Source organism: Vespa mandarinia, chromosome 16 (genome assembly GCF_050613455.1).
Source record: "Vespa mandarinia isolate Hongniang chromosome 16, ASM5061345v1, whole genome shotgun sequence".
Taxonomy (NCBI): Eukaryota; Metazoa; Arthropoda; class Insecta; order Hymenoptera; family Vespidae; genus Vespa; species Vespa mandarinia.
In genome coordinates, this window is record NC_140825.1 from 2144705 (window position 1) to 2171489 (window position 26785).

The 26785-nt window shown below is 27.0% G+C and overlaps 2 protein-coding genes across 3 annotated transcripts in view; both read right to left on the bottom strand.

Annotated features, from left to right (window-relative positions):
* Nucleotides 1–4177: 4177 nt before the first annotated feature.
* On the bottom strand, nucleotides 4178–7099 carry PIG-U (phosphatidylinositol glycan anchor biosynthesis class U). Of its 2 annotated transcripts, XM_035867366.2 has the most exons (5): nucleotides 6238–7099; nucleotides 5796–6021; nucleotides 5406–5608; nucleotides 4606–5308; nucleotides 4178–4533 (listed from the first exon to the last, which is right to left on the bottom strand). In XM_035867366.2, exons 2-5 carry the CDS (start codon nucleotides 5923–5925, stop codon nucleotides 4280–4282), a joined length of 1290 nt encoding a protein of 429 aa, XP_035723259.1. In that variant the 5' UTR covers nucleotides 5926–6021; nucleotides 6238–7099; the 3' UTR covers nucleotides 4178–4279. The 2 variants fall into 2 exon arrangements, with proteins under 2 accessions (XP_035723259.1, XP_035723258.1); XM_035867365.2 differs by lacking the exon at nucleotides 6238–7099 and having other exon boundaries at nucleotides 5796–6058.
* Nucleotides 7100–7737: 638 nt separating this feature from the next.
* Nucleotides 7738–26785, bottom strand: part of Meltrin (disintegrin and metalloproteinase domain-containing protein meltrin) — a 77582-nt gene continuing 58534 nt past the window's right edge. Inside the window, exons 4-13 of the mRNA XM_035867155.2 lie at nucleotides 23843–24032; nucleotides 20021–20085; nucleotides 19711–19875; nucleotides 18836–19005; nucleotides 18285–18476; nucleotides 17569–18165; nucleotides 17250–17451; nucleotides 16915–17119; nucleotides 16629–16758; nucleotides 7738–13054 (exon numbers count right to left, since the gene is read on the bottom strand). Of these exons, the coding sequence (XP_035723048.2) occupies nucleotides 10258–13054; nucleotides 16629–16758; nucleotides 16915–17119; nucleotides 17250–17451; nucleotides 17569–18165; nucleotides 18285–18476; nucleotides 18836–19005; nucleotides 19711–19875; nucleotides 20021–20085; nucleotides 23843–24032 (4713 nt within the window). The 3' untranslated portion in view covers nucleotides 7738–10257. The remainder of the gene's footprint in view (nucleotides 13055–16628; nucleotides 16759–16914; nucleotides 17120–17249; nucleotides 17452–17568; nucleotides 18166–18284; nucleotides 18477–18835; nucleotides 19006–19710; nucleotides 19876–20020; nucleotides 20086–23842; nucleotides 24033–26785) is intronic.

Below are 26785 nucleotides of genomic sequence, written 5' to 3' on the forward strand. Positions count from 1 at the left end.
CATCATCATCATCATCACTATTATTACTATTATTATTATTATTATTATTATCTTTATTATGGATGAGAATTAAAATAAAAGGGAAAAAAAAGAAGAGAAGACGAGAAAATGAAAGAACGCGTTTTATTGAATTTATTGTGACGGCGGGGGGGGATAGGGGGGAAAGAAGAAAAAGAAAAGAATGCGTTCTATTGAGTTTATGGAAAAAGAAAGAAAAAAAAATGAAGAGAGAGAGAGAGAGAGAGAAGAGAGAAAAAGGAGAAAGAAAATAGAAAAAAATGTTATTGAACCGAGAATTAAATACGCATTTTATGCATAAATAAATCTTATCGCGTGTATCATCGAGGTCTGTCCCTAACGTATATACGCGCCTTTAATAATCGGTTATTGACTGTAATTAATAATCAGTTTATTTCTGTTAAACGACTTAAGTATTGAATATACGTTCACGAGCGTACGTAATTGGTTATAGGTGTTTGAGTGTTGAAAAGCGCGTGACTTTGTCCCATGATCATTCTGTTCCATCACTGAATTATGAAGTTTTATGCCATATCACTGATGGCTATTAACAAAAGATTGCATTTCGATCGACGGATCGATCGATCAAAATTAATTTTCGCGTTAATCGATGTTGAAAATTTTTGAATTTTTTTCTTTTTTTCTTTTTTTTTTTTTCTTCTTCCTTCATAACTCATCCGCGTTATGGATTATGTTAACGATCGATAATAAATATTTTTTTCTCTTTTGTCATCGTCATTCTTATTTCTTCCTTTTGTTTTTTTAATAATTCAACGGCAATCGTTTTCATTTTTACAATTGTCCAAACTTATTCGCGTTTTATATATTAACGAATAAATATGTAAGTACATGACTAACATACGTGTCTACGTAAACTGATAAATATCGACTATCGAATAATTAACACAGCTATCCGTTGGTTTCTTTATGTAAATCGTATGTACATAATCACACACACACACACACACATATATTTATAAATACATATATATATATACACAGATGTATATATACAATATATATACTTATATATATATATATATATATATATATATATATATATATATATAAATATATATACAAACAGACACGTACTAAATATCTTATATTATTATCACATTATCTTGTAATAAAAAATTCACGTTACAGGTTTATCTGTCCCTCCTTCTATCTCATCCTGCCTCTCACATATTCTTATTGTATATCCCTTATATCTCTTTATCAGATTGCATATACTGTGAATAATATAATGTTTATCATACTTCTCTAAATTTTGTTTATAATGTATATAAAGATTCCATTTATATATATATGTGTGTGTGTGTGTGTATGTACTGTATGGATGTTTTGATTAACGATTCTCTTCTATAGAAAAGAAAAGAAAAAAAAAGAAAATAAATAAATAAAATAAAAAGAAAGTGAATTGAAAAGAAATGACGGAATGGTTGTTACGATTAATAAGTTTGTTTCTTCAAATGAACGAAATGGTTTGAAGTATTTGAGACAAGGAAAAAAAAAAAGAAACAAATAAATGCAATCGAAAAAATGTCGGAGTTAATATTGAACAATGTCTAATAGGATTAGAATAATTACATGAATTATTGCGCATCATTACGTTATCATAGTTTAATAATCGCTTACTTAGTTAACGTTATCTATCTTTTTCCATACCGATGAAATTAATAAAAAATTTCTAATCTCGATTCTTATCGAATTATACTTGAAATTATTATTTTTTTCATATTAAATAAAAAATAAATAAATAAATGCAATCGTATCGATCTCTACAGCGGATACGATCCATTGTAATTGTGATATATAATAGGAATCAAAAAGGAAAAAAACAGAACAAAAAAATAGAAGAAGAAAAGAAAAAAAGAGAAGAACAAAGTAAGGATTAATTTAATCGATAACATTATTACGGATTAATAACAAACATTGCATGTCATCGTTACAATTTTATTGCATTGTTTTGCGCTATCTTTAGTTTTTGCTTCTTACATTAATTTTATCGATTTGAAATTGATTTTCTTTTTTAAAAGGATTTATTTGTTTTAATTAGTGTCTAACATTTTCTCTGCATGCAAAAAAAGAAAGATCTACTCAAACTGTTACGATTATCGATACATTCATATAGATATTTACAAATATCGTAAACGCACACACACACACACACACAATTACATGTGTATGTATATATATATATATATATATATATATATATATATATATATATATATATATCGAGTTGTCGAAATTTTCAGTATTTTGTTCAATATTATATTCAGCATTATATAAATAAATGATTTAACATAATATATAATATAATATATATATAATATAATATATATATTATAATATATTATATATATAATATATTTAATTGGATTGATTATAATATAATTTATTATATTATATTATAATATATATTATATATTATTAATATATATATTATTATTAATTTATATTATATATTATTATATTATTTTATATTATAATATATATATATATATATATATATATATATATATATATATATTATAAGCTTTTATATATACTATAAATATTATTTTGTTATATATATTATATAAACATAATGTCATTTTGATCAATAATATATGAATTTTTAATTTCAAAAAGAAAATACTAGTTTTATTTATATAGAAATAAAATTTCAAATATATATATATATATATATATGCCTGTGTGTTTCTGTTTGTGGATTATATCAACTACATATATAATATATGTACTAAAATATGAAATAACAATGTTAAAAAAATTAATTTCATTTTATATCATATTATATTTTATTAATCTTTTCTTTTCTTTTCTTCTGTTTAATTATTACCTTCAATATACTTATATCTATAAAGAATGATAATATTAGAGATTATATAGTAATAAAGATTTAATTTCTCTTTCTCTCTCCTTTTTTTCTTTTCTTTGTTTTTTTCTTTCTTAATTGAATTATTATCTCATTACAATTATGCTTATTTCATTCTCAATTATCTATATAACATTGTAGTGTCATTATTTCCTTTTATTGTCATTTACGATTAACAAAATCCTTCCTAAGCTTTTAATTTCTTCAAGATATATATATATATATATATATATATATATATATATATATATATATATGTATATATACCGTTTATTGTTCTTTCTTTGGCATGGTCAATCCATCGGGACTAACTGCTAGATAACACAAAATCCCTTTATTTTCAATCTTTCGTAAAGAGATATAAGCACAACCATCTGGCGTTTTTCTTGATACAATCGGTTCCAATGGACCGGCATTTGGTAGGTCCTTACATTTGCTAGATAAAAAGTTACACATTGATTCGGCCAACGGTGGTATCTCGTCTGTATCAGGTGGTGGATCAAGAAAAATCCCATGCAAACGACCACCCCGCGTCATTATCTTCAATAATTGTACATAATCGTTACGATTTTTAATTCCTTCGTCAGTTTCATCTGAAATTCCGGCGAGTCGACGACTCCATTCGACGATCCTAACACGATCTGTTGTATTATTTTTCTTTTATTTATCTATTTTTTTTTTAATTCTACTTTTTTTTTTCTTTTTTTTTTTTGATAAAATATACCGAATTACATTGCATAGATATTATCTTTTTTTTTTGTTTTCTAAACGATCTTCTAAATTTCTCCTATTTTAGATTTTGAATTTTTAAGGAATGACATAATTGTTTATTTCTTTCTATTTTTATAATATAATAATTATTAAAAATTTTATTTGAGGTTACCGTGAGGTGAATTGAAGTACGCTACTCTTTGTGCGATTTCTTTTAATGCTTCCTTAAATTCTGTATTATATACCTTTGTCATATTTTATTATTGTTTAATTGATATTAACGAGAGTTTTGATATTTATTAGAAAAATTATCGTATAAAAGTAAAAATTGATAGACGAAAGGACATAAAATTTGTAAGTAAATGAAAAGTGACAAATCGTTCTTCAATATTTGCGATAAATTATCGTTGTAGATATTGTTGGAGGAAAAACAAAAAAAGAAAGAAAAAAAATATACATATATATTCGAAATTAATTCATTATTACAAATATAAGTAATTATTATAAGATTAATATGAAATGAATATGAAAAGAAATGAAAAATGTATTAATTATTGAACATTGTTTTCTTAATAATTTATTTATAAAACAATGCATTTTGGCCATAATCAATTTTGTGATAATGTAAAATATTATTTATATTTAACATGTAAAACATTGAACTCACTCTAAAAGTAATTTAGCTTTACTTCCACTGATATCTTTATTAATATTGTGTCGCGATGCAAATTCATATTTAACGCTTGCAAAAAGAATGTCTGTTAAAAGAAATATTTGTGCTACGGCAAATGCCAATGTAACGCCAAAATAAAAATTTGCATTAGCTGATCTGGCATATATCCATTGATGCCAAACGATTGGCGCAAAACCAGTACAAACCAATATAAAACAACCAATTACAAATCCTTGTTGCATATCTATAATGAAAAAGTCATTGAATCATTAGCAATACATAGGAATTAAAAAGTTTAAAAAATTTTATAACTTACGTTGAAACAAATGCATCCAAAATGGTAACAATGATACATAAAATCCGACATCTCCTACACATGGATATGACTTAAATATAGTCATTATGGCTAAATAGGAGAATGCCAATAATACTGGCTCACGTCGTAATCTTAAAGCTAATGGTACTATGTACAACAAACTAACATTAATTTGAAATGAAGCTATGAAAAGTGATCTGAAATGTTCAAACATTTCTGTAAGGAAGTACCAATAGAGTCCAATGTTTGGACGTAAATCTGGTACCAATAAAATAAATCCAAAAATATTCCAAATGAAAGACCAACTGCCCATAATGTAATAACAAATACCAAGTAATAATGTGAACATAGAAAGAAATGTAATAATAATAATGATAATTGTAGATTTTACATTTTTCTCTGATTTATCATTACATATGTAAATAGCAATTGGTACTAAGAGCGATATAGGATAAAGATTTTGCAATGTTAATAAAGCTATAGAAATACAACTCCAAAAAATTGAATGTCGTATCATAGCTACTAATGCTATAGAATGCAATAAATTACTAAATACTGTAGTTGTGAATCCAACACAATTTAGTATTATATATGGATTGAATAAATAGGCCATTAAAACGTACAATGCTGAATCAGTTTCTGTAAAAGTACCATTAACTTTTTCTTGTGATACATCTTCTTTTTTATTTTCTTTCTTTGAACACTGCAATAAAAATGAATTGGATAAATTATTATCAATTATAATTAACCTAAATAAATTTAAAAGTATATATATTTTAAATAATTTTATATACACTTACCTGACTATTGGCATAACTATTACCTACATAAGCAAGGCACAATGATGTTATTAAATCAGCGACTACAAATAGGAGACAGAATGCCCACCATGGGAAATATCGTTGTATAATATCAAACACATATAGACATATAGGAGTTTCATGGAATAAATCACCCGAGTAAGGATCTATACCAAAATTGTGTAGATAAACTCCTTCGGTGACTAAAAAAAAAAAATAAAAAAAGAATTTATCAATTATAAGGTTAAAAGAAATAAGACAATTTTATAACTAATTTATCTAGCTTAAAAATATTGATAGATTTACAGAAGTTTGATAAATATAAAAAAAAAAGAAAGAAAAAAAAAAGAAAAAAATATGAATACGTAATAGTAATAACTTTAAATCAACCTCTTTTCCAAGAATTCAATGCTGTTGACACTTCTACACGTTCGCTAATGACTTTTTGATATTCAGAATTCATCAATAAAAATCTGACGGCAACCGCCAAAATAAAATTGGGTAACCATTTTGTCAACATTTTTTATAATCTTTAATCAATCATATCAGAGTTTTATACATCCTAACCCTTTTGTTCTCACTGATCCGACAATTAAATGATCAAGTAAACAGTACTCTGTGTGGGAAGACATTTACGTTTTAAGGTATCTATACAATTGTCACTTTCTGCGCATGCGCGCAAAATGACGCGCGAAATATGAATGTATATATATATATATATTATGAAAAAGTATAATTAATGTTAATTCTCTTAAATGACATTTTATATAATTGTTACAATATTTAAATCTTTTTAATTTAATCAAATTATTATTAATAGATTTATACTTACCCTTTTCTATGTTACTGCATAATGTAATATAAAAAATATTCTAATATTCGTTTGAGGTTAGTATAAATATATCTTTTTAAATACATTCTTAGAATAAAGAATTTATTATAACATAACTGTCACTTAAGAAATGTACACGTTGTTTTTAAATGATTATTAGGTAATTGCTGTAGTCCTTACTGAACCGTGTAATGTAATAATATGTAGGAGCTATGTATCTTTGGTATTAAATATACATACAAGCCAGACGACGATGATGCTAACGCTTGTTGTGATTACGTCATTATAATATTGTATAAATACGATGATGAAATATTAAAAGGAAAAATTATGAAATCATTGATCATGAAAAGTTTGAATGATAATCGATTATTAATATCTTAGATTTTGAATTAGCTCTAATTTATGACATGTCGTAAGAATTCAAAAATCTTATCTCTCCTTCAATAACTTCTATAATTAAGAAAGTTGGACTTTCGACATATATCAACTATGTCAAATGCACGTGATGTAAATTATTATTAATTCGTAATTTCCAATTAAAAAATAAGAATTCCCTAATTTATACGTTGACGTGACACTGATAGCAACTTAATTAATATGACGTTTAAGTTTAACATTTAAATTAATCCTCTTACACAGTTATAATGTATATTATCGTTATTTACATTATTTCATTTTGCATTTTAACAACTTAATAAATAACGCTGAAATATATTTCAAGGTCTGCCTTATTTTTTCTTTCTTTCTCTTCTTTTTTTTTCTCTTTTTTTTTTCTTTTTTTTTCTTTTTTCTTTTTCCTTTTCATCGAAATAAATTCGAGCATGTGATTGTCCTTGTAAAAATAGCTGCGTACAAAATTAATATTAATTTTAATTCGAAACAAGCGGAAGCAATGATAATGTATATATATAATTATAATGAAAATTTATACATGTATATATATATACATACATATATATACACATATATATATACATATACATACATATATATATACGTATATATATAATATAGATACACATTTATATATATATATACATATACATATATATACATGTATTATTTTGATATATATATATATATATATATATATATATATATATATATATATATATATCAAAATTAAGGTGCAAAAAGGATGCGTGAAATATATGAATTTGTAGGAACAGTGCGTGTTCGCGTAACTAACAATTAAGTAATATGGCGATTAATATTTAAAATGATACATTTGAAAGTCATTAGAGAGAAAAGAAAAAAAAAATATGAATTCTATACAAAAGATCAGACTTAAATCATTTCTTTTCTAATGTTAAATGCATAAATAAATATATATGTATATATATATATATATATATATATATATATATATATATACATATATATTTATATATCCGTTCGATAAAATCTTAGCTAAAGTAGACATTGCAATTGATCGCATTTTTCCAAATATAAAACACACATTGCCCGATGCATCATATGCTTAAATCGCAGGTATACGGGATGACCGTAACTTAAAGTTACAACGCACATCAAGCACAAAGGTACATAGTACAAAATGTTGCTTATTTTTTTACGTATTCTTATCAACATATTTACATGAATCAGTCGAATAAATATATCTTTTCGTCGTTACACAATTATATTACGTTGCACGTAATTTAATCGAAGCAAAAAATTATTTCTTCGCTTTGACCTTTCTTCTTTTTTTATTTTTTGTTTTTTTTTTTTGTTTTGTTCAGTTTTTCTTTTTCCTATTTTTTTTTCTTTTTTTCCTTTTTTTTTCCTTTTTCCTCTTTTTGGCGACAAGGACAACAACGTTACAGGCATACAAAGATCTTTTTTCTTTTCTTTTTTTTTTTCAAGAAAAAAAAAAAAGAAAAAAAAGAAAAAGAAAAAAAGAAAAAGAATAAAGAAGCCATCTAATATGTAATCTTTAAAAATTCTAGGCACAAGTGCAATTATGTAATGTAATTTGAAGAAGTGACAACAACGTTTGACAATCAGTCCGTAAGATGATTTTCTTTTTTATAAAACGATAAAAGAAAAGAAAAAAGAAAGAAAAAAAAAAAGAATGGTCATGTATGTAATATTAAATATAAATTTATTCAAATGGATGATATTTATCAATTCTCTTGATTCGTTTGGTTCTTCTTTTCTTTTCTTTTTTTTTTTTTTTTTTTTTTTTTTTTTTTTAACAATTGCATTTACACATTGTCATGACTACGTGCATTCCCTTTTTTTCGGGAGGGGGGAAAAAAATTAAAAAAAAAAAATATAAAAAAAAAGGAATAAAAACGGAAAAATATATATAAATAAAAAAAGAAAAAATAAAAAACATAAACGGCGTGTTTCGTTCAAATAAACCTGTCAAACATATACAAATATTTATTAGCTACTAAAAATAATTACCGATTCTAGTATATGTATTGTACAAGTTCATTCTTTCGACACATTATATTATAACTAAATATATATTCATTAAGATAGAAAATGATAAGTTTAGTCATTTTTTTCTTTGTTTTTTTTTTCTTTTTTTTTTTTTTTCTTTTTAATTTAACTTTCTCCTAACGACCTAGGACAGTGTTTTCTTTTTTCTTTCTCTTTTTTTTCTTCTTTTCTTTTCTTTTCTTTTCTTTTCTTTTCTTTTCTTTTTCATTATCATAGTCCCTTAGTTTTCTTATATGTATGTATGTAAAACCAAAACATCATGATCTATTACAACAAATAAAAAATAATTGTACGAATAACAATATATTTTTTCTTGTGTTTTTCCATTTTGTTTGTTACGTACTATTATTTTGAAAATCTAAAGTATTTGGAGTAGAATTTACGTCCATCTGTTTACATTAAGATTTTTTTTGCTTTTTTTTTTGTTTTTTTTTTGCTTTTTTTTTTTTTCTTTTTCTTTCAAATCGGTCATCGTCGCCGATGATTTTATCTCTCTTTTTTTTCTTTTCTTTTTTTTTTTTGTGTTAAGGGACTAATACATAACTTTCTTTATACATATATCACAGAATTGAATAATTTCACGTTTGAATGATTCAAAATGATTTCCCTTGTTTCGTCCTCGTGTTGTTGTAGTATTTTATTTTTTGCCTTAATTTATTTTTGTTCGCCTTTACTTTATTTTTGTTCCTTTGTTTGTTTGTTTGTTTGTTTGTTTGTTTGTTTGTTCGTTAGTTCGTTTCAATCGCAGGACTTTATAGAAGCATCATAATACACGATCCCAGGAACGCAGAAAATATATATATATATATGCATAATCAATTTCAAAGAGAAATCGATCTTTTCAGTTTTTTTTCTTTTTTTCCTTTTTTTGTTTTCTTATTAATTAATTAATCAATTGATCAATTAATTAATCAACAATTAATGGATCCTTCGCATTCTCATGAAAGTAATCATCGATTACTGCTTTATAATAATTACTGGCATTATATACACTCGAACTTTATGGCAATAATTTCTACAAAAAATATTAGAATTTTTACCGTATCCTATTATTTACAATTTTTAATATATATATATATATATATATATATATATATATATATATATCATATTTCTATCTTCACTTAGGAAGATGCGTTCAAATCGAACGCCTTCATGCTAAAATATAACGCTTTTGTTCGTCGAGCATGTAATCGTTTTGAGCTTCGGAACAAAATCATTTCTTGTACTCTTTTGCAATGTGCAGTTATATATATGTGTACATATATATATATATATGTATACACACACACACACATACATACACAATGTACGTTCGTACGTCTGTACGTCTGTATGTATGTACGTATACATAGATCAGAATAGAAACAATCTTCCATAATTATCGTACGCATAAGTTTCGTTAGATCGTCAATTAATCGATTTGATAGACTAGAATTTTAAAAACAAAAATAAGAAGAAGAAGAAGAAGTAGTAGTAGTAGTAGTAGTAGTAGAAATAGAAGTTGTTATATCTTCGTCGTTTAAAAATCCGACGATCTCAATGTTTATAATTATTTATTAATGAAAATTATTTCTTCGTAGCCAAACCGTCGGATATTTTGCCAAGTGTTTTTTTATTATTAACATTAGATAAAACTCTAGTAGAATTACTGTTTTTATTAGCTTCAAATTTTTGTTGTAACGATGCTACGTTCGATTTGCTATTGGCAGCTCTTTGAACAGGATTAATCGTCGAATCCGTTATAGTCTTTGTATCCTTTTGCGAATTATGTTTCGCAGTTGTAACAGTCGTAGTGGTTGTCGTATTTGTAATGGTTGTTGTTGCACTGACATTGGTTGGTAACATTTTCGAATTATTATCTCTTGATCCTGTCGATGAAAATGATTTAATAACATTAACGTTGCCCGACGGAGACTTTTTCTTCTCCGTTAAGCTGGCAGCCTTCGATACTATGCTCAAAGGTTTCATCGGCATCGCTGGTGCTTTCGTATTTCTCGAAAACGTCGATGACTTTTGTATTGCCGTTTTAGATGCTAATATTAATTTTGGATTATTACCTAAAACGTCCGGCGATTTCGTACCATTCTGATTCGAATTCGAACAGCTCGATACCAAATCCGGACTATTTAATTTTCCTGTATCATCCTTATTTGTATTAAAAGGCACACTTTTAACAGATGACGCGTTAACAATACTCGTATTAGTCGAATCTAATTTATTATCTATTATATTGTTCTGATGCTTATTAATATTTCCATTGATTTTACTTTGTATTGGCACGTGTCTGTTCTTCGTAGTTTTTTCTAAATTATGTTTGACGATATTATTGGTGGTACCATCGGGTGACAATTGATTGGACGATTTAGTAGAAATTATTTCAGAATTATTATGTTTGTTAGTTCTCGTAGAGGATTGGGCTTTGTTAAGACCCGGTGGCGTTTTAGTTCTACTCAATTGCAATGGTTTATTACCTAGAACAACACCTTTACCTTCCTCCTTCTTTTCGATCACTCTAGGGTTAGCCGATATTATAGAACTCGAACGATCGCCCGTTGTAACGAATGATTTTTCTATCGTACTCATACCAAGTTCCTTCGACATTTCTTCGTTAACGTTACAGTTACGAGTACTATTGCTGGCTGTTAACAACGGTGAAATCTCGTTGGTTTTTTTCTCATTCGATGTATCCTTCGTTAAACGTTCCTTGACCGATTGCGGTACGTTCAATGCACAAGGATTTAAATAACCAGAACTTGTCGTAGAACTCGACGAATTAAATTTTCCAGATGGTGAATTAGAATATACGCTACCAGGTGATTTGTAATGATTTGAGGAATTCATATAACCACCGAGAGAACTGTTCGATCCTAAATTATCGTTTACTTTGACAATATCGTCCTTTTCCTTTTTCTTTCGTGCCAACGTTGACGTCGAATATATCGAATCGAAATTTCTATTTGAGATTTCCGATACTATCTCGGATAAAAGGCCCATCGATTCCAAACCGGTATTCGTTAGATTGGTCGTAGGTTCAACGCGTTTAGGTGACTTGTATTCATTTTCCGTATCGTTCTTACGTACTTCGACATTCTTTTTTGTCTTCTCCGGGATGGACTCTTCGATAACTGCATAAATATTATCGTTCGACGGTGATTCCTCCATTATCTTTGTAAGTGACGGCGCGGATACTAAATTCATGCAATCATCATAAACGTCCTCGAGTGATTTCGCAGGTTCCACTTGTTGCTGAGTTTTAACAGGTGGATTTTGATAACCAGGTAAACCAGGTATCTTAATGTCGTTACAAGTTTCTTTATCGGAAGTAACAACGGCAGTAGGTGGCCCAGGAGGAGGTGAGGTTGGTCTGATACTTGCCGGTATACTGATTGGTCTTTTAACGATAGGTGCGGCAGCTTGACGCATAGAACCAAACGTATGTATCGCCGGTCTGGATGTAACTTTAGCGTCTCTCATTGATTGTGCTCGCATTACAACGTTCTTCTTTTCCGTCTCATTTATCGATACTACAGGAATAACGGGCGTTGGTATTTCAATTTCCTTTTGCGGTATCGGATTTGATATCTCCAAGTTTCTCAATATCTCTTTATCCATTACCTTATTCGCCTTGAGATGCTGATTTCTTGGCAAGGAATTTATACTTTTTTCATCCTTCTGAGATGACTGTGAATTCGATCTAGTAACGCTGGAAGTTGATCTTAACATAGACGCCAATCTGTTCAACGTACTACCCTTTTCTACTTTTTTTTGTTCTGCCTCGACAATCAAATTTGTCAAAGGAGTACTGTTCGGTCTTTGTGGTTTAGGAATAGAAAATAAAACAGGCGGTGGGGGTGCAGTTCTAGTTGGTATTTCAGGAGCCGCTCTTGTTGGCATCTTAGACGGTACAAGTTCAACGGATGTACAAGTTGTAGCTGCCAATACCGGACTACTTATCAATGGACGAGCGGTAGAGCCTGGATTCATTGGTGGCAATTTTGGTGCATTACTATTATTATCCTCAAAATTTTCCGTAGCCTCGACCGACGATTGATTTCTTATCGTATTAGTTTTCTGATTTCCCTTTATATTCGTCTTTATCGCTACAGTAGGAACGCTAGGCGGTGGCGGTGCTGATTTCGTTGGTTCAGACAATTTCGAATGATTTTGTATTGGCGTTATCGTGAACCCTTTAAATTGGCCAAAGAAGTTGTTGTTGTAACGCGCATCGACCTCCGTTTTAGGCAGGAGACTAGCGCATGCTGGATCCTGAGTGAGACCGCAGTCGATCGTTTCGATGTTACGTGGCATAGGACTAGAACGGTCGATCGTTTTTATCGACATTCCATTGTGGCACCGATTGTTCCTGAAATCGTAAGCAAATTTATAAGCGTAGGAATATTGGGATACCAAGCGTAGTAATACCGGACGAAATATTCGTTTTATCATTAGATCGTCCCACATTTTTTTTTTTTTTCCAATTAAAAAATCATTTTTTATTACTTCTGACGCGTGATAATAACGTACGTATACATTGTTATATTATCAATTTCTTTTTTACATCGAAAATTATTTTTTAAAATCGTTAAGGATACTTTCGATGGAACAAAAAAAAAATAAATAAATAAATAAAAGAATAAAAAAAAAAAAAAAATAAATAAATAAAAAAAAAAAAAAAAGGAAAAAGAAGAATAAACAACTCGTCAGAGAGATTGTTTGATCATTTGTCTCATGAATAATTATGGACGTCACGGACGAACACTATAATGCCAAGGTAAAAAAAAAAGCATGCAAAACCAAAGTCAAATAAAGGTGTGCACAAGATATCAAGCAACTTCTTCCTCGTTAAAAGAGAATATATCGCTTCTATTTCATTTCTCTTTCGCATGCGACGATCGACTAATAACAACTATATGCAGGAAAATGTTAGTAAGAGATTAGAGTGTTAATGGCAAGCGGTTGGAAGAAGGAAACCATAAAATTTTCTTTTCTTTTTACTTTTCTTTTCTTTTCTTATTCTTATTCTTATTCTTATTCTTTTCTTTTCTTTTCTTCTAAACATCAAAGTCTTACAAACAAACATGTGTCATCTCTGTGTATTCGGACAAAGTACGAAAAATTTTATTAATAATTTTAATTCGTACATATTTTAAATGAATTTCCACAAAATAACATTTTTATCGATTTATTAAAGAGATTACTTAAGGCACGAGTATGATGGTTTACATATATTTTCACGATAATGATCATGATCGAGATCGATCTAGATCTATATATATATATAATCTAGATCTTCTCTCCTATTCCTCATTTTCTTTCTTTTTCTTCGATCGATTATTAACGATTATTAAATGAATTTTTCAAGATTAAAATTTTCTAATATTACAATCCAATAAAATATATATATGTTCATTTATATATATATTTTCGAAAAGGGATATATAATATATATATATATAGCGATTAAAAACGCGATTAACCTATATAGATAATATTTCAAGAGACACTTATTTTATATTTGATAGTTTTTTTTTTTTTTTTAGCGCTTCTCTCAAGTCTTATTATATATATATATATATGTGATATGTTAAATCATCATGTAATATGCAAAGCTACTTAGAGAGAGATAGAGAGATTCATACATGCTCATGCGGTCACATAAAATATTCACGCATGCTTCCTACGTAATGTTATCGCAATACTTAAAAACAATAATGTCAATATTTGTTCTAGTTGATAAATTACATTGAAAACTTGATCGAATTTAATAAAAATGATCTATTCTATTAAATTTTCGATGGAATTTAATATACTTTCAACAAAATAATGATCATAAATAATACTTATTGATCGTAATTTCGTTGTCTTATAACAATAAATTTTATGATAACGCATATATAAAAAATAAAAATTGAAATAAAAAATTTTTTAAAAATTGAAAAAAAAAATTATCAAAAAAAAAAAAAAAAAAAAAAAAAAAGAAGAAAAGAGATTACAATATTTCGTTTTTCTTTCTTTCTTTTTTTTTCCTTTTCTTTTTCTTTTTTCTTTTCTCGAGCGATATTACACCTAAACTCTTCTCGCTATGATTTTAGGAACCACAGTTTTTTTTTCCTTTCTTTTTTCTTTTTTTTTATTTTTTTTTTTTTTCGAAATCAATGAAATACTTCTCTAATTCTAATACTGTTATTTGATATTTTATATCAAAAGAAAAATATTAATCTCATTGTATGTTCTTTTTATTTCTTTTTCTTTTTTTTCTTTTTTCTTTTTTTTCCTTTTCTTTTTTCGATTCGTAATTTCATTAAATTTAAGAATTAAATAGAAATCTATACGAAAGGAATTCGCTTAGTATATTGAAATAATAATATCCGATTAAATTAGTAATCAAGTTTTATCGACTTGATATCGAAATGTGACAATATAAATATAGAATATATGTCAGCCAATTATGTTCGATTATATTTGCTTGTCAGTTTAATGAAATTCATTCGATTTAATAGTTAAGTGTATCTTAATTTGAATATACACACATATATATATATATATACATATATACATATATTTATATAAATATATATGTATATATATATATATATATATATATGTATGCATGTATTATAGTATTATATTATAACTATTGATATATTATGGTCATACATACAGTATTAAATGAAAGATTAATTTAATATATTTTGGCATCGTATATTATTATAAATTAAGAAATTGCATATTCACCATCACCATGTCTTGTAATGCGAAGATCACAGCCCCGTGATTAGAATTGTCTGTGACTTTTGCACTAAAGCAAAACTTTTCCAAAGTCCAAGGAGAAAACAAAACGAAAAACAAAAAAAAAAAAAAAAAAGAACAAAATACAAAAAGAGGACAAAAAAAAAATAAAAAAGATACAAGCGAATACCAAAAAGGCTATCTTTTGCACGAAAACAAAATCTCATTTTACAGCCTTAAATTATTATAAACCTTTTTAAATATTATTATTATTATTATTATTATTATTATTATTATTATTACTATTATTATTATTATTTTTATTATTATTATTATTATTATTATTATTATTATAGATATATTTAATAGTAAGTAAATTTAAGCCCTTTAAGTTCATTACGTCGTACATAATCCAAAGATATTTTGCCGTCATTATAAAGATGTGATCGCGTATATACGGGTATAATATGTATTTGTATTATTTATGATTGAAAAAAAAGAGAGAGAAAAAAAAAAAAAAGAAAAAAACTGACATTTAAACCTTTGGTTTAAGACTTTGGGCTGGTGCTGGTGGCGGTGGCGGTTTTTTATTATAAAAAGGCATTGGCGATTTTAAATTATCTTTTCTTTCGGGCAACATAACGGAGCTTGATTTCGGCGTGACGTCGGCCATTGTTTCGCATGAATTATCATCCAAATTGTCAAACTTCAAATCCGTATTTACCGTCAAATTTTTAACATTCCTCGATTGTCTCTTTTGCAATTGTTGTATACGTTCGGCTATCCTCGAGCCCATTTCCGTACGAACCGGAACGCTTTCTTTTTCCTGAGGATTATTTCTCAGATTGATCGTTATCAATGGTTTATCTACCGTAGAATCATTTTTTCTATTAACAATCTCAACTCTACAAGGTGATATCGACTTGTCGAAATCAATTTTATCGCTACAATTAATGGCATCCGGATTGGTCGTAGATATTAAATCTGTTTTCGTTATTTGAAGTTTCTCCTTTGACGGAAAATTATTAGTAATAACGAATATTCTCTTTGAATCCTCAGAATCACGTTGCCTGGTCGTAAAGAAACCGATAGCCTTTTCGTAGATCTCCTTACCGGCAGTGCAATTCAATTGCGGCACTCTAATATCGCGTGATGCAAAAGCATGCGTCTTACGTTTTTGTTTTAAACGGTCGACACTAAATACGTACGTAGATAATGCACCCTTTTTCCAATGCTGACCGGAATTTCTCACGTACCAAACTCCAATTGATGAGAGAGCCAACATCGGTACCACACCCAAGAAGATTATGTAAATGGCTGTTATGAAATCGTTTCTCGCTGAAATTAACGAAAAACATATATGTACTGTATAATACGTATAATATGTACCCTAATCGACACATATATACATACATATATATATATATATATCCTATTAAATGATAATGATTGCATTTACATGTACATTTATGATGTATAATAAAAAAAGCTCACCATTTGGATCTTCGGCTGGACCACTATCCTCTGAACCACCTACACCTGGTTGAGTACAATCAGGTGGTCTGAATCCATGATTACAATGACAATGACCAAGACTATTACAAACTCCATTACCACTACAATTATTAGGACATGCTTTGCCACCAGATACCGACGCTCTTAAGTCAGCGATTGGCATACATTTTTGATTGACACACATCTTAAATAAATATATATACATATATATATATATATATAGTTAATTATTATTTAAAATAATTGTTTAAATTATATCAATTCAAAAGAAAACGTATTCATGGATAAAACTATGAATTAAGTTGATGTCATACTTTTTCAGGTGCACATTTAGCGCCATCGGGTGCCAAGCCAGGATCAACTTGATTCAATCCCAAGTCAACAATGGCCGAACGACAAGGTATTATCTTTCCACCGTTGTTGATAAATGAATGACTTAATATCGCTACTGATTCCATACCAAATTCCAATCTTTCGTTCAAATGTTTGCAATGTAACATTCCGCATAATAAATTTCTACAACGTGAGAAATTAGAATTAATTTGATGTAAATAAAATTGAGATGTTTTAAAACAGAAACATAATATAAAATTGACGTCTATGACTTTTAACGTCTATGATGCTTCAACTTACTGATCGCTGCATTTTACGTAACTAGATTCTATCCTGTTATAACCGCAGTTTCCAAGTTTCGAACCTTTATTATTCATGTCGTAACATTGAGCATCTGAGGAAGCACCTGTGGGACCCCAAAGTAATTTACATTGGTCATTGTGAGTTCTGCAAGAGCCTTGATAACAGTAAGCCTTTCCCATGCTACAAGATTCCCCGTCCATCTTGAAGACATCTACAGGACAATATTCACTCTGACCGGTACAATACTCCGGCAAATCGCATTCGTGTTCGGCACTTCGGCATTTTGTACCAGCCAATTTGGGTCGGCATGTTTTTAGGTCGCAACATTCTCCAGTAGCACAGCTGGCATTGTTATATAGCATACAAGTAGTCGCGTTGCAGCAAGGATTGTCACATTTCTCTTCAAGACCGCAATCGCATTGTTCACCAGGTTCGACAAATCCATTACCGCAAATAGGACTGTCAAAAAGTTTTTGAGGCTTATTCCTAAGGCAATAATCCATACCATGCTCAAATGCTAATGCCAAATGTTCCAAGGAACAAGCTGACCAATGTGACGGACCAAAGGATCCACTTGATGGCGCCATGATACATCTTAAATGAACGATAATAAACTTAATGCATTTTAATGTTTCAATGTATATATAGATATACATATGTATATATATATATGACAGAAATGTGTGAACTTTATAGGCATACACGTCACTTACTTATCCTCCGGACATGAACAATCAGCAGTATCGTGTTCCATGCCAAAGTTATGTCCCATTTCATGAGCTACTGTGGCGGCTACCAAGCCTACTACATTAGAGTGATCCATGGAAACGCCGCCAGAAAATTCGTAAGTACATATCGGCCCCTTTAATGCCTTGCCAACGACACCACCTTCAAATTGTATTCGCCTAAAATCGTAAAAATTTTATAGTAAAATTTATGATCATATATATTTGATCATATATACACACACACATACATATATATATATATATATATAAACTTAATTAAAGAATAAAATTAAATAAATTATAAAATAAATAAATATTTAATAATAATTAATAATTAGTAATATAAAGGAAACAATATATCAATTTTATAATAATTAAACATTTAAATTATAATATAAAAAAAATTAAAATTTAAATAATAAAAATTATTAATTTTATAACATTTAAATAATTTAAAATGCTAATATACTCATATATATATATGTACATCATTAAAATATAAAGCACGTCTATAAACTTCTATATAATATACTCACGTTAATAATTGTGCATTGTCGTTCGGCATATCATGTACTAATTTTTCTCTGCGATATCGTAAGAAATTCGAAAGCGTGTTGTCGCCATTCGGAGAGAGAGCTATTTCGTCAGCTTCAGACCACACTTGAACGCCCACTAATGCGACGAATATATTAAGTGGCATGAATAGCTAAAAAAGAAAAAAAAATAATATAATATAATACAAAAATAACAAATTATCTTAAACTTTTGATAAATTCCTGAGAAAATATTATATTTTCATTTCTATTTATTTAATCAGTATTTTTATTAATTAATAGAAAGTATTTTGTAAAATAAATGGTCAGTATTCATATAGTATATATATATATATATGTATATATATTTATATTTATAGTATATATACTATGATAATTAAATAATAAAAAATAAGTAAATAATAAATAAATAATTAATAAATAATTAAATCTCAGGATTTATACATTTGGATTATGTCTACATTTATTACAAATATTGATTATCTTATTTAAAATACTGAACAATTATTTATAACATATTTATTAATATTTTACTGAAAATACTGACTATTTATTTATTTTAAATATTAATTAAAAAATATTTTTAAAAAGTATTCACCCAATGAATAGAGGGATCTCTTATTTATTTTACTTTTTCGTTCTTTATGTTCTTTTTAAACATTGCAAGATAAACAACGATAAATATTTCGTTTATAAAAATAATCGAGAAAATCAAATTGTATTATTTCATTTTATTAAAGAATTATTAATTTTAAGAAATCATTTAATATCTAACTGATATCTAATTAATATATATATATCGTTATTCATTAGCAATGTATTTGATAATTATAATTATTACGATTAAATATACTAACGGCATTAACGATATTGGCGATATTTTTACAATGATGATGAACCTTATCCAAATTCTCATCAAGTGCTATATATCCTTTCTTGTCAATGACTAAAACAAGCTCGACATAACGTGATTGTCTATTAGCATTGTAAGGACCTCTGATAGATTCGGTTGCCCTTTTATGCTGTAAAATATGATTAATAATAATTAACGATTAATAATTACAACATTATTGTTAAATACTCCAAATTTAACTCTCTCTCTCTCTCTCTCTCTTTTTTTTTATTTATCAATTGTACATAACAACGCGTATCAATCATTTTTCTTACCCTTGATAATCTCTTTGTTTCACGACGTTGACGATCAAGAACGTTGTGCGGTGTTCCCTCGTAACCTGTAACAAAAAATGAACGATGAAAAGACGCAAAAAAGAAAAAGAAGAAAAGAAAAAAAAAAAGAAAAAAAAAAAAGAAAAAAAAAAAGAAAAAAAAAAAAGAAAATGAACTTTGAGATTGTTCCACGATATACATAAATATTTAGAAATATATAAAGAGTTATAAGGACAAAGAGAACAACTAAACGATCAGGACAAAATCTTGCTCCCACATTCGTTAAAACGTTTAAGGAGAAACCAGTATTTCTTGTCGTTCCAAGCTATACTTCTTCTGTCCGCAAAAGGAGCGTCCATCGGATTCTTCCAAGGACACAGTTTCTAGAGGAAGACGAAGCACTCCTAAGGGAGTCGTCTTGATTCTGATATCTGATATAAAGAGATCTATATATATATATATATATATATACCATGTGATCAATTATTCCAAGTTGACAATAAGGTATTCGCGGATTGGCTAATATAGAAATAGAAATAATTTATTATTGAGAATTATCGAGATAAAGTATGACCATTGCTTCTTTGTTTCTGTTCGTTTCAATCATTTTTATTTATTTATATCTCTTTCTCGTTTCTTTCACAATATGTCCGTTCGATTATTGTTTTTTTCATTTTTATTGATTTGCCATTTCTTTACTTCGGTTTATTTCGAAAAAAAAAAGGAAAAAAAAGAGAGAAAAAAAAAGAAAAAAAAAAAAGAAAGAAAAAAAAACATTTATCATTAATCATTAGTACTATAGTTTATGTTTATATATTATTTTGTTATTATTTATATATGATTATCATTGTATAATTTTGTCCATCTATATGTCATTTTCTATTTTTCAACTTGTCTCTTCGAATTTTAGTTCGTTTATATCTCTCATAGTCTATTTATTTCTTTAAAGCTGACGTATTTTTATTATAGCCTGTTATAACACATTTGTTTGTATCTTTTCTTTTATTAGATTCATCTGTCCGTTTAACTGTCTCTTCGAATTCTCTCTGCTATTCTACATAAAAAAAAAAAAGAAAAAAAAATTACTATAATTATTACTAGATATATCTTTCTCTATCGATTTATCTATTCGCCGTTATTTTCTATTTATCGATCTATCTTTACGTCTCCATTTATCAGTTCGTCTGTTTATATATATATATATATATATATATATATATATATATATATATATATATATATACCTTTTATACATATATATTATTTGTTTATATATAGTCTGTGTTTATCTACGTCATTATTATTATTATAATCTATTTATTCGTATATATACTTTTTTTCCTTCTGTTTCTTCTTCTTTTTCTTCTTCTTCTTCTTCTTCTTCTTCTTCTTAATATCTATGTATTTTATCATTGTCCCTTTTTGTTTATTATGCCAAAAAAAAAAAAAAAAAGAAATAAAAAAAAATACGTACTATTATTGATCATATTTTTCTACATCTATCAGTCTACTATTTTTCTATTTGTCCATCTTTATCTCTATTTTTCTATTTGCCTTTCCTTTATCTCTATTTTTCTTTCATTTTAATCCGTTTATCTGTCTTTCTGTATTTTTGTTTTGTTCTCTCTATTTCTCTTTGTTTGTCTGCATTTTTTATTTCATTAATCCGTTAGTCTGTCTGTCTCTATGTTTGATTATCTCTTTCCGTTAGTTTGTTTCTTTTCCTTTCTTCAATTCAAGCCAAGTTATTCAGAAAACTATCAACATTGGGAATGACAAAAAATTAATGAAATGTAATACACGAATCCGATGATCGTGTTTTTTATTTCACGAAAAAAAAAAGAAAAAAAAAATGTTTAATTTCATAAAACAATTTTTATATCGTACAACATGTTAAAACTATCAGAGTCGTGGTTCCATTTTAAATTTATAATTATTTTGCTGAGAACTTCTTTCGAATAACTTATTGCAACTTAAATTGCTTCTTTCGGATTACTTTTTAGTTCGGCCGAATGTTTTAAAAGAAATAAAAAAAAAAAAAAAAGAAAAAAAAAAAAGAGAAGAAAAAAAAGTTATTAATAAGAAAATATCGCGAACAATGGCGACGAAAATTGACACATTCTCCCCTCGCTCATCCCCCACCAGAAAAAAAAGAAAAAAAAAAAAAAAAAAAAAAAAAAAAAAAGAAACCGAAAAAAATCTACAAATTAAATTTATCCTCACTCAATTTCAGTTCATTGATGTTTGATAATTTTCTACGTAACTTTGGGGCCCATTTAATATCGGACCCATCAATCATTTCATTGAAATATTAAACGACATAAAACAAAGTTCACAGAGTTTATTATAGAGTTTAGTATGCTTTGTATAATGTCGTAGCCATAATTTTCGTATAAATTCTTTTCTCCTTTATTTCTTAATTTGTCTTTATTTCAAAATAAATATCAATTATTATTAATTATCTTTTTTTTATTTTGATTTATCCGTTTATCCGTTATTATCCATTTGTATAGATACTTTGTTCTTTATTTAAATAATATCTTAAGATATATCCTATGATGAAGGCTTGTCTCTACTTACAAAATTATAAATTATTATCAATTATAGTTTTTCATTAATTTATTTGTCTATCTCTCATTTTCTACTTTTTCTATCTTTTTTTTTTTTCTGATCTTCTGTTCTCAAATTTCTCTCCCCCTCTCTCCCCCTTCTCTCTCCACAATCTTTTTACCTGTTCTTTTTTTTTTTTCGTTTTGTTAACTTACTTCTTTCTTTTTGATTACTATTTACAATAAAATCTATTTACAATACAATACAAATTGTTGTTAATTATAGTAATTTTTATTTTTTTTATTTTTATTGATCTGTTTATTTATCTGTCAGTTAAAAATTTACTCTCCATTTTTCATCACATTTTTCTCTCTTTTCTCTAGTTTTATTTTTCTCTAAATTTATTTATATTCGTTTACTTTTCATTCTTTTAATTATATCCTCCTATGCTCTGTCCATTTACCTGTGTATTTCTTCTCTTTCTCTCGTCAAAGTTATGTCGTTTAATTAGGTTCAGGCGACGAGCGAATACTTTCTAACGGAAATGCAAGTCTGACTTTAAGAGACAACGCGTTATCGTTACAGTTAGTAGGTCGATTATTATTCTATATAATTTTTAACATATTAATTGTTGAATCATTTTTACATCGATCAATCAATACTTACATTCAAATATAATATTTTTAACAATTTTATTAATACATTATTAATTTATAAATCTTATTAATTTATCAAGCATTAATTAAAAAGAATGTACAGAAAATAATATATGACAGATTTGAAAAACGAATTAACATTATAATAAATATTTTGAGATAATCTTTTACGAAAGTGAATTAATTGTTAATAATAATTAATTCATATTATTACATAAATATTGTAACATAATTAACGTATGATCGTACAAAAATATTCTGAATTTTAATATGCCAAAAGTAAGATGTTAAAAAATTATATATAATATAATTCTTTATTAATAGAAATGTTTATGGATGTACAAAACGAAGGAACAAAAATTTTGTTCAATATCCTTCGAAAGAAAATTTTTTATTAAAAGTTAAAAATATTCGTTAATTTTATCTGAACACAAAACAAAAACAAAAACAAAAAACTGTAACGTAACGTAACAAAACGATACAAAATAAAAAAAAAAAAAAAAAAACATCGTTAGTACTGTCGTTGATTGAAGAGTGGATAAGAATTAAATCTCAAATTAATATTCAGTGATTCAGTTTCAAGGAAAAATTAGAACAAGATAAATGCAGAATTTACCACAACTTTTATTGGCGACGAGGTCATTCTGTTTATAGAGATAATGATTAGAGTCCAAGGTATCCTTTTCCGGATGAACGTGATGAAGATTTTCACCGTCGAAGATGACACCATGTAAACCTTTACAAGTTGACAAGGCTACCCATGATCCAGGAACGTCACGTACGCTACCTTGGTAGTGACAGAGTTCCTAGAAATTAACATGAATTAAATTATAACGACAAAACAAACATGATTTTTCATTAATTTTTATCTTTAGTTATACCTATGGGATATAGGAAATCTCAGACCGACTTTGAGCTCAATTTATTACAAATAAATATATTTTTTATTTACAAAAAAATTTTCTATTTACAAAAAAATATTTGTAAATAGGACTTATACTGTCATTTATCAATAATTGAGATATGTATTTTTATATGTCGAGTATTATCCGTATTGTGTCAGTCATTGAATTGTAATCGAATACAATTAAAGTTTGTAAAATCTGAAATGTGCCATATATAAACCCCGTATGCACAGTAATGTTCTTTTTGCATTAATTTTAAATTGTTGAATTATTGGATTATTGAACATTTTTAATCCATTCATACTCTAAATAATATGATCTTATATATAAGTGTGATAAAAAATTATCTTCTAATCTTATATCTCATTTTCGTACTCGAAATCAAATACGATCAATGAGAATGAAAAACCAATTATTATAAAGTACTATAATGACTTTTTTGATCAGTTAGATCAGTCATTTACTATTAATAAAAAAATTAAGCACTGGCCTATAAAAATTTTCTATCGAAATATATTGAATATGGCTACTATAAATGCCAGAATATTATTGAAATGTAAAAAATGCTGATAAAAATGTTAAATGTGTTATCTAAAATTCTGAAAGAATTCTTTAATCTTTGTAAGAATTATTTATTAGAATCTTTTTTAACATACCATTCTTTCGAATTGATTTATTATTAAGAATTAAAGGCATACTCGAATTTAATCCTGAACAGATGAATTCTTTAAATCGTTATAGTATGTGAAAAGTATCATCGATGTATGATTTGTTCACGTTTAAAAGACAAAAAAATTAAAATTGTATGTTCCTCATGTATTCAGTTCATTGATCATGAATTTATTATTTTTTTTTATTATATTATTTTCTTTTTTTTATTTATTATTTTCTTTTTTTTTTAGTTGTAATTTTGTACTTTTATAGCTCTTTATAGATTTTTAGAGACTGCATATATGGTAATTTCAATGAAACGAATGGAAAAAAAAAATAGAAAATAATGAAGATTGATGGAATAATCGAGTACTTTTTTTCCCTTCTCAAAATAAATATACTTTTTTGTAACGACCATATTTTTTTTCTTCTGAAAAAGACTTGTCTGAAAGATGATTATATCAATAGATTTTTTTTTTTTAAATATTGAAAATTATAAAGGACATTCGGTTTTTAACGGGACAAAAAAAAAAAAGAAAATAATGGATTCAATTTTTGCGCATTGCATGATTCGTGCATTTTTTTTCTTTGTTATTTTTTTTTTTTTTGTAATGTCAGAATTAAAAATGCATTTTCAAATCTATTAGATTATTATTTCTGAGGCTTCAAAGAATATCCAATATTTTTTTTTTTTTTTTTTTTTCGTATCAAAATGATTCATTTTGTATAAATGACAGCTGTTCAAAATGCACAATATGAAATTATTTTGAGATTAATTAAAACAACGTCTTATTACGTATGCGTCAAAACACAATAATTTTTGGTTTATTATTAATTAAACTATATGAATTAATTATGAATTGCCGATTATAAGTTTAGATTATTCGTAAGTTCCTTACAAGAATTATCGAATCAACAATTTCTTTAAAATTTCTTTGAAATTATCCAACCTAATTAAAATATTACAATACTTTATCATTAGAATATTCGATTTCGATTGTATCATTATTGTATCAATATTGTTTCTTTTCTAATTATACGATATCATCTTTTTTTTTCTATTTAGAAACATTTAACGCAAACATACTCGATACGCGTTAACTATCTCTATTTCAGATTTAACATGAATTTCATCAATGTAAATACTCTGGTTACTAGTATTTTATTTTCTTTTGAAATTTAATCTATCTTTTTTAGCTTTTTTTTTTTTTTATTTTATTCTCACTCACACATACACACACTCACTCACTCTCTCTCTCTCTCTCTCTCTCTCTTTCTCTCTCTCTTTCTATCTCTATCTCTATCAATCTATCTATCTATCTATCTATCCGTGCGCGTCATGTATTTTTGAATAAAATTTATCTATCTATCTATCTATCTGTGTCATGTATTTTCAAAAAGAAATACAATTTTACACTTTTAACAAATATGGAGTATGCAATGTCGTTAAAAACGTGAATGAGAGTATACCATGGTCCGTCGTCCATTGATTTCATGCTGTACGCAATTGAATTAATTAGCTTGTTTTGTATAGTTAAAACACACACACACATATATATCCTTTGGCATCTCTTACATTAATGCACATTCGTATTCTGTTATCAAATTACGCTAATATTGCATAGTAAATTCGATAACCTATTAAATTTAAAAATTGCAAATTTTTGACCATTGACTGTTCGATTTGACATTTAATAGCATGGAAGGCAAAGAGGGAGGAGGTGGAGATAGAAAAGAGAAATAAAAAGTATGATCGAATTTGAACGAATACTTTTTTTTTTTTTTTTTTTTTTGTAATGATCGGATTCAATAGGATTTATATTACTCGTTCGACTTTCATTTCGAAATGACTTTTTTCCCTTTTTGTGGGGTTTTTTTTCCCCTTTCTTTTTTTCTGCGAGATCAAACGAATTACTCAATCTTTGAAACATTTTAACAAACTTTTAATGATGATTTTATACAATCGAAGTATTTATAACTCTTTGGTCATATTATCTGATAAA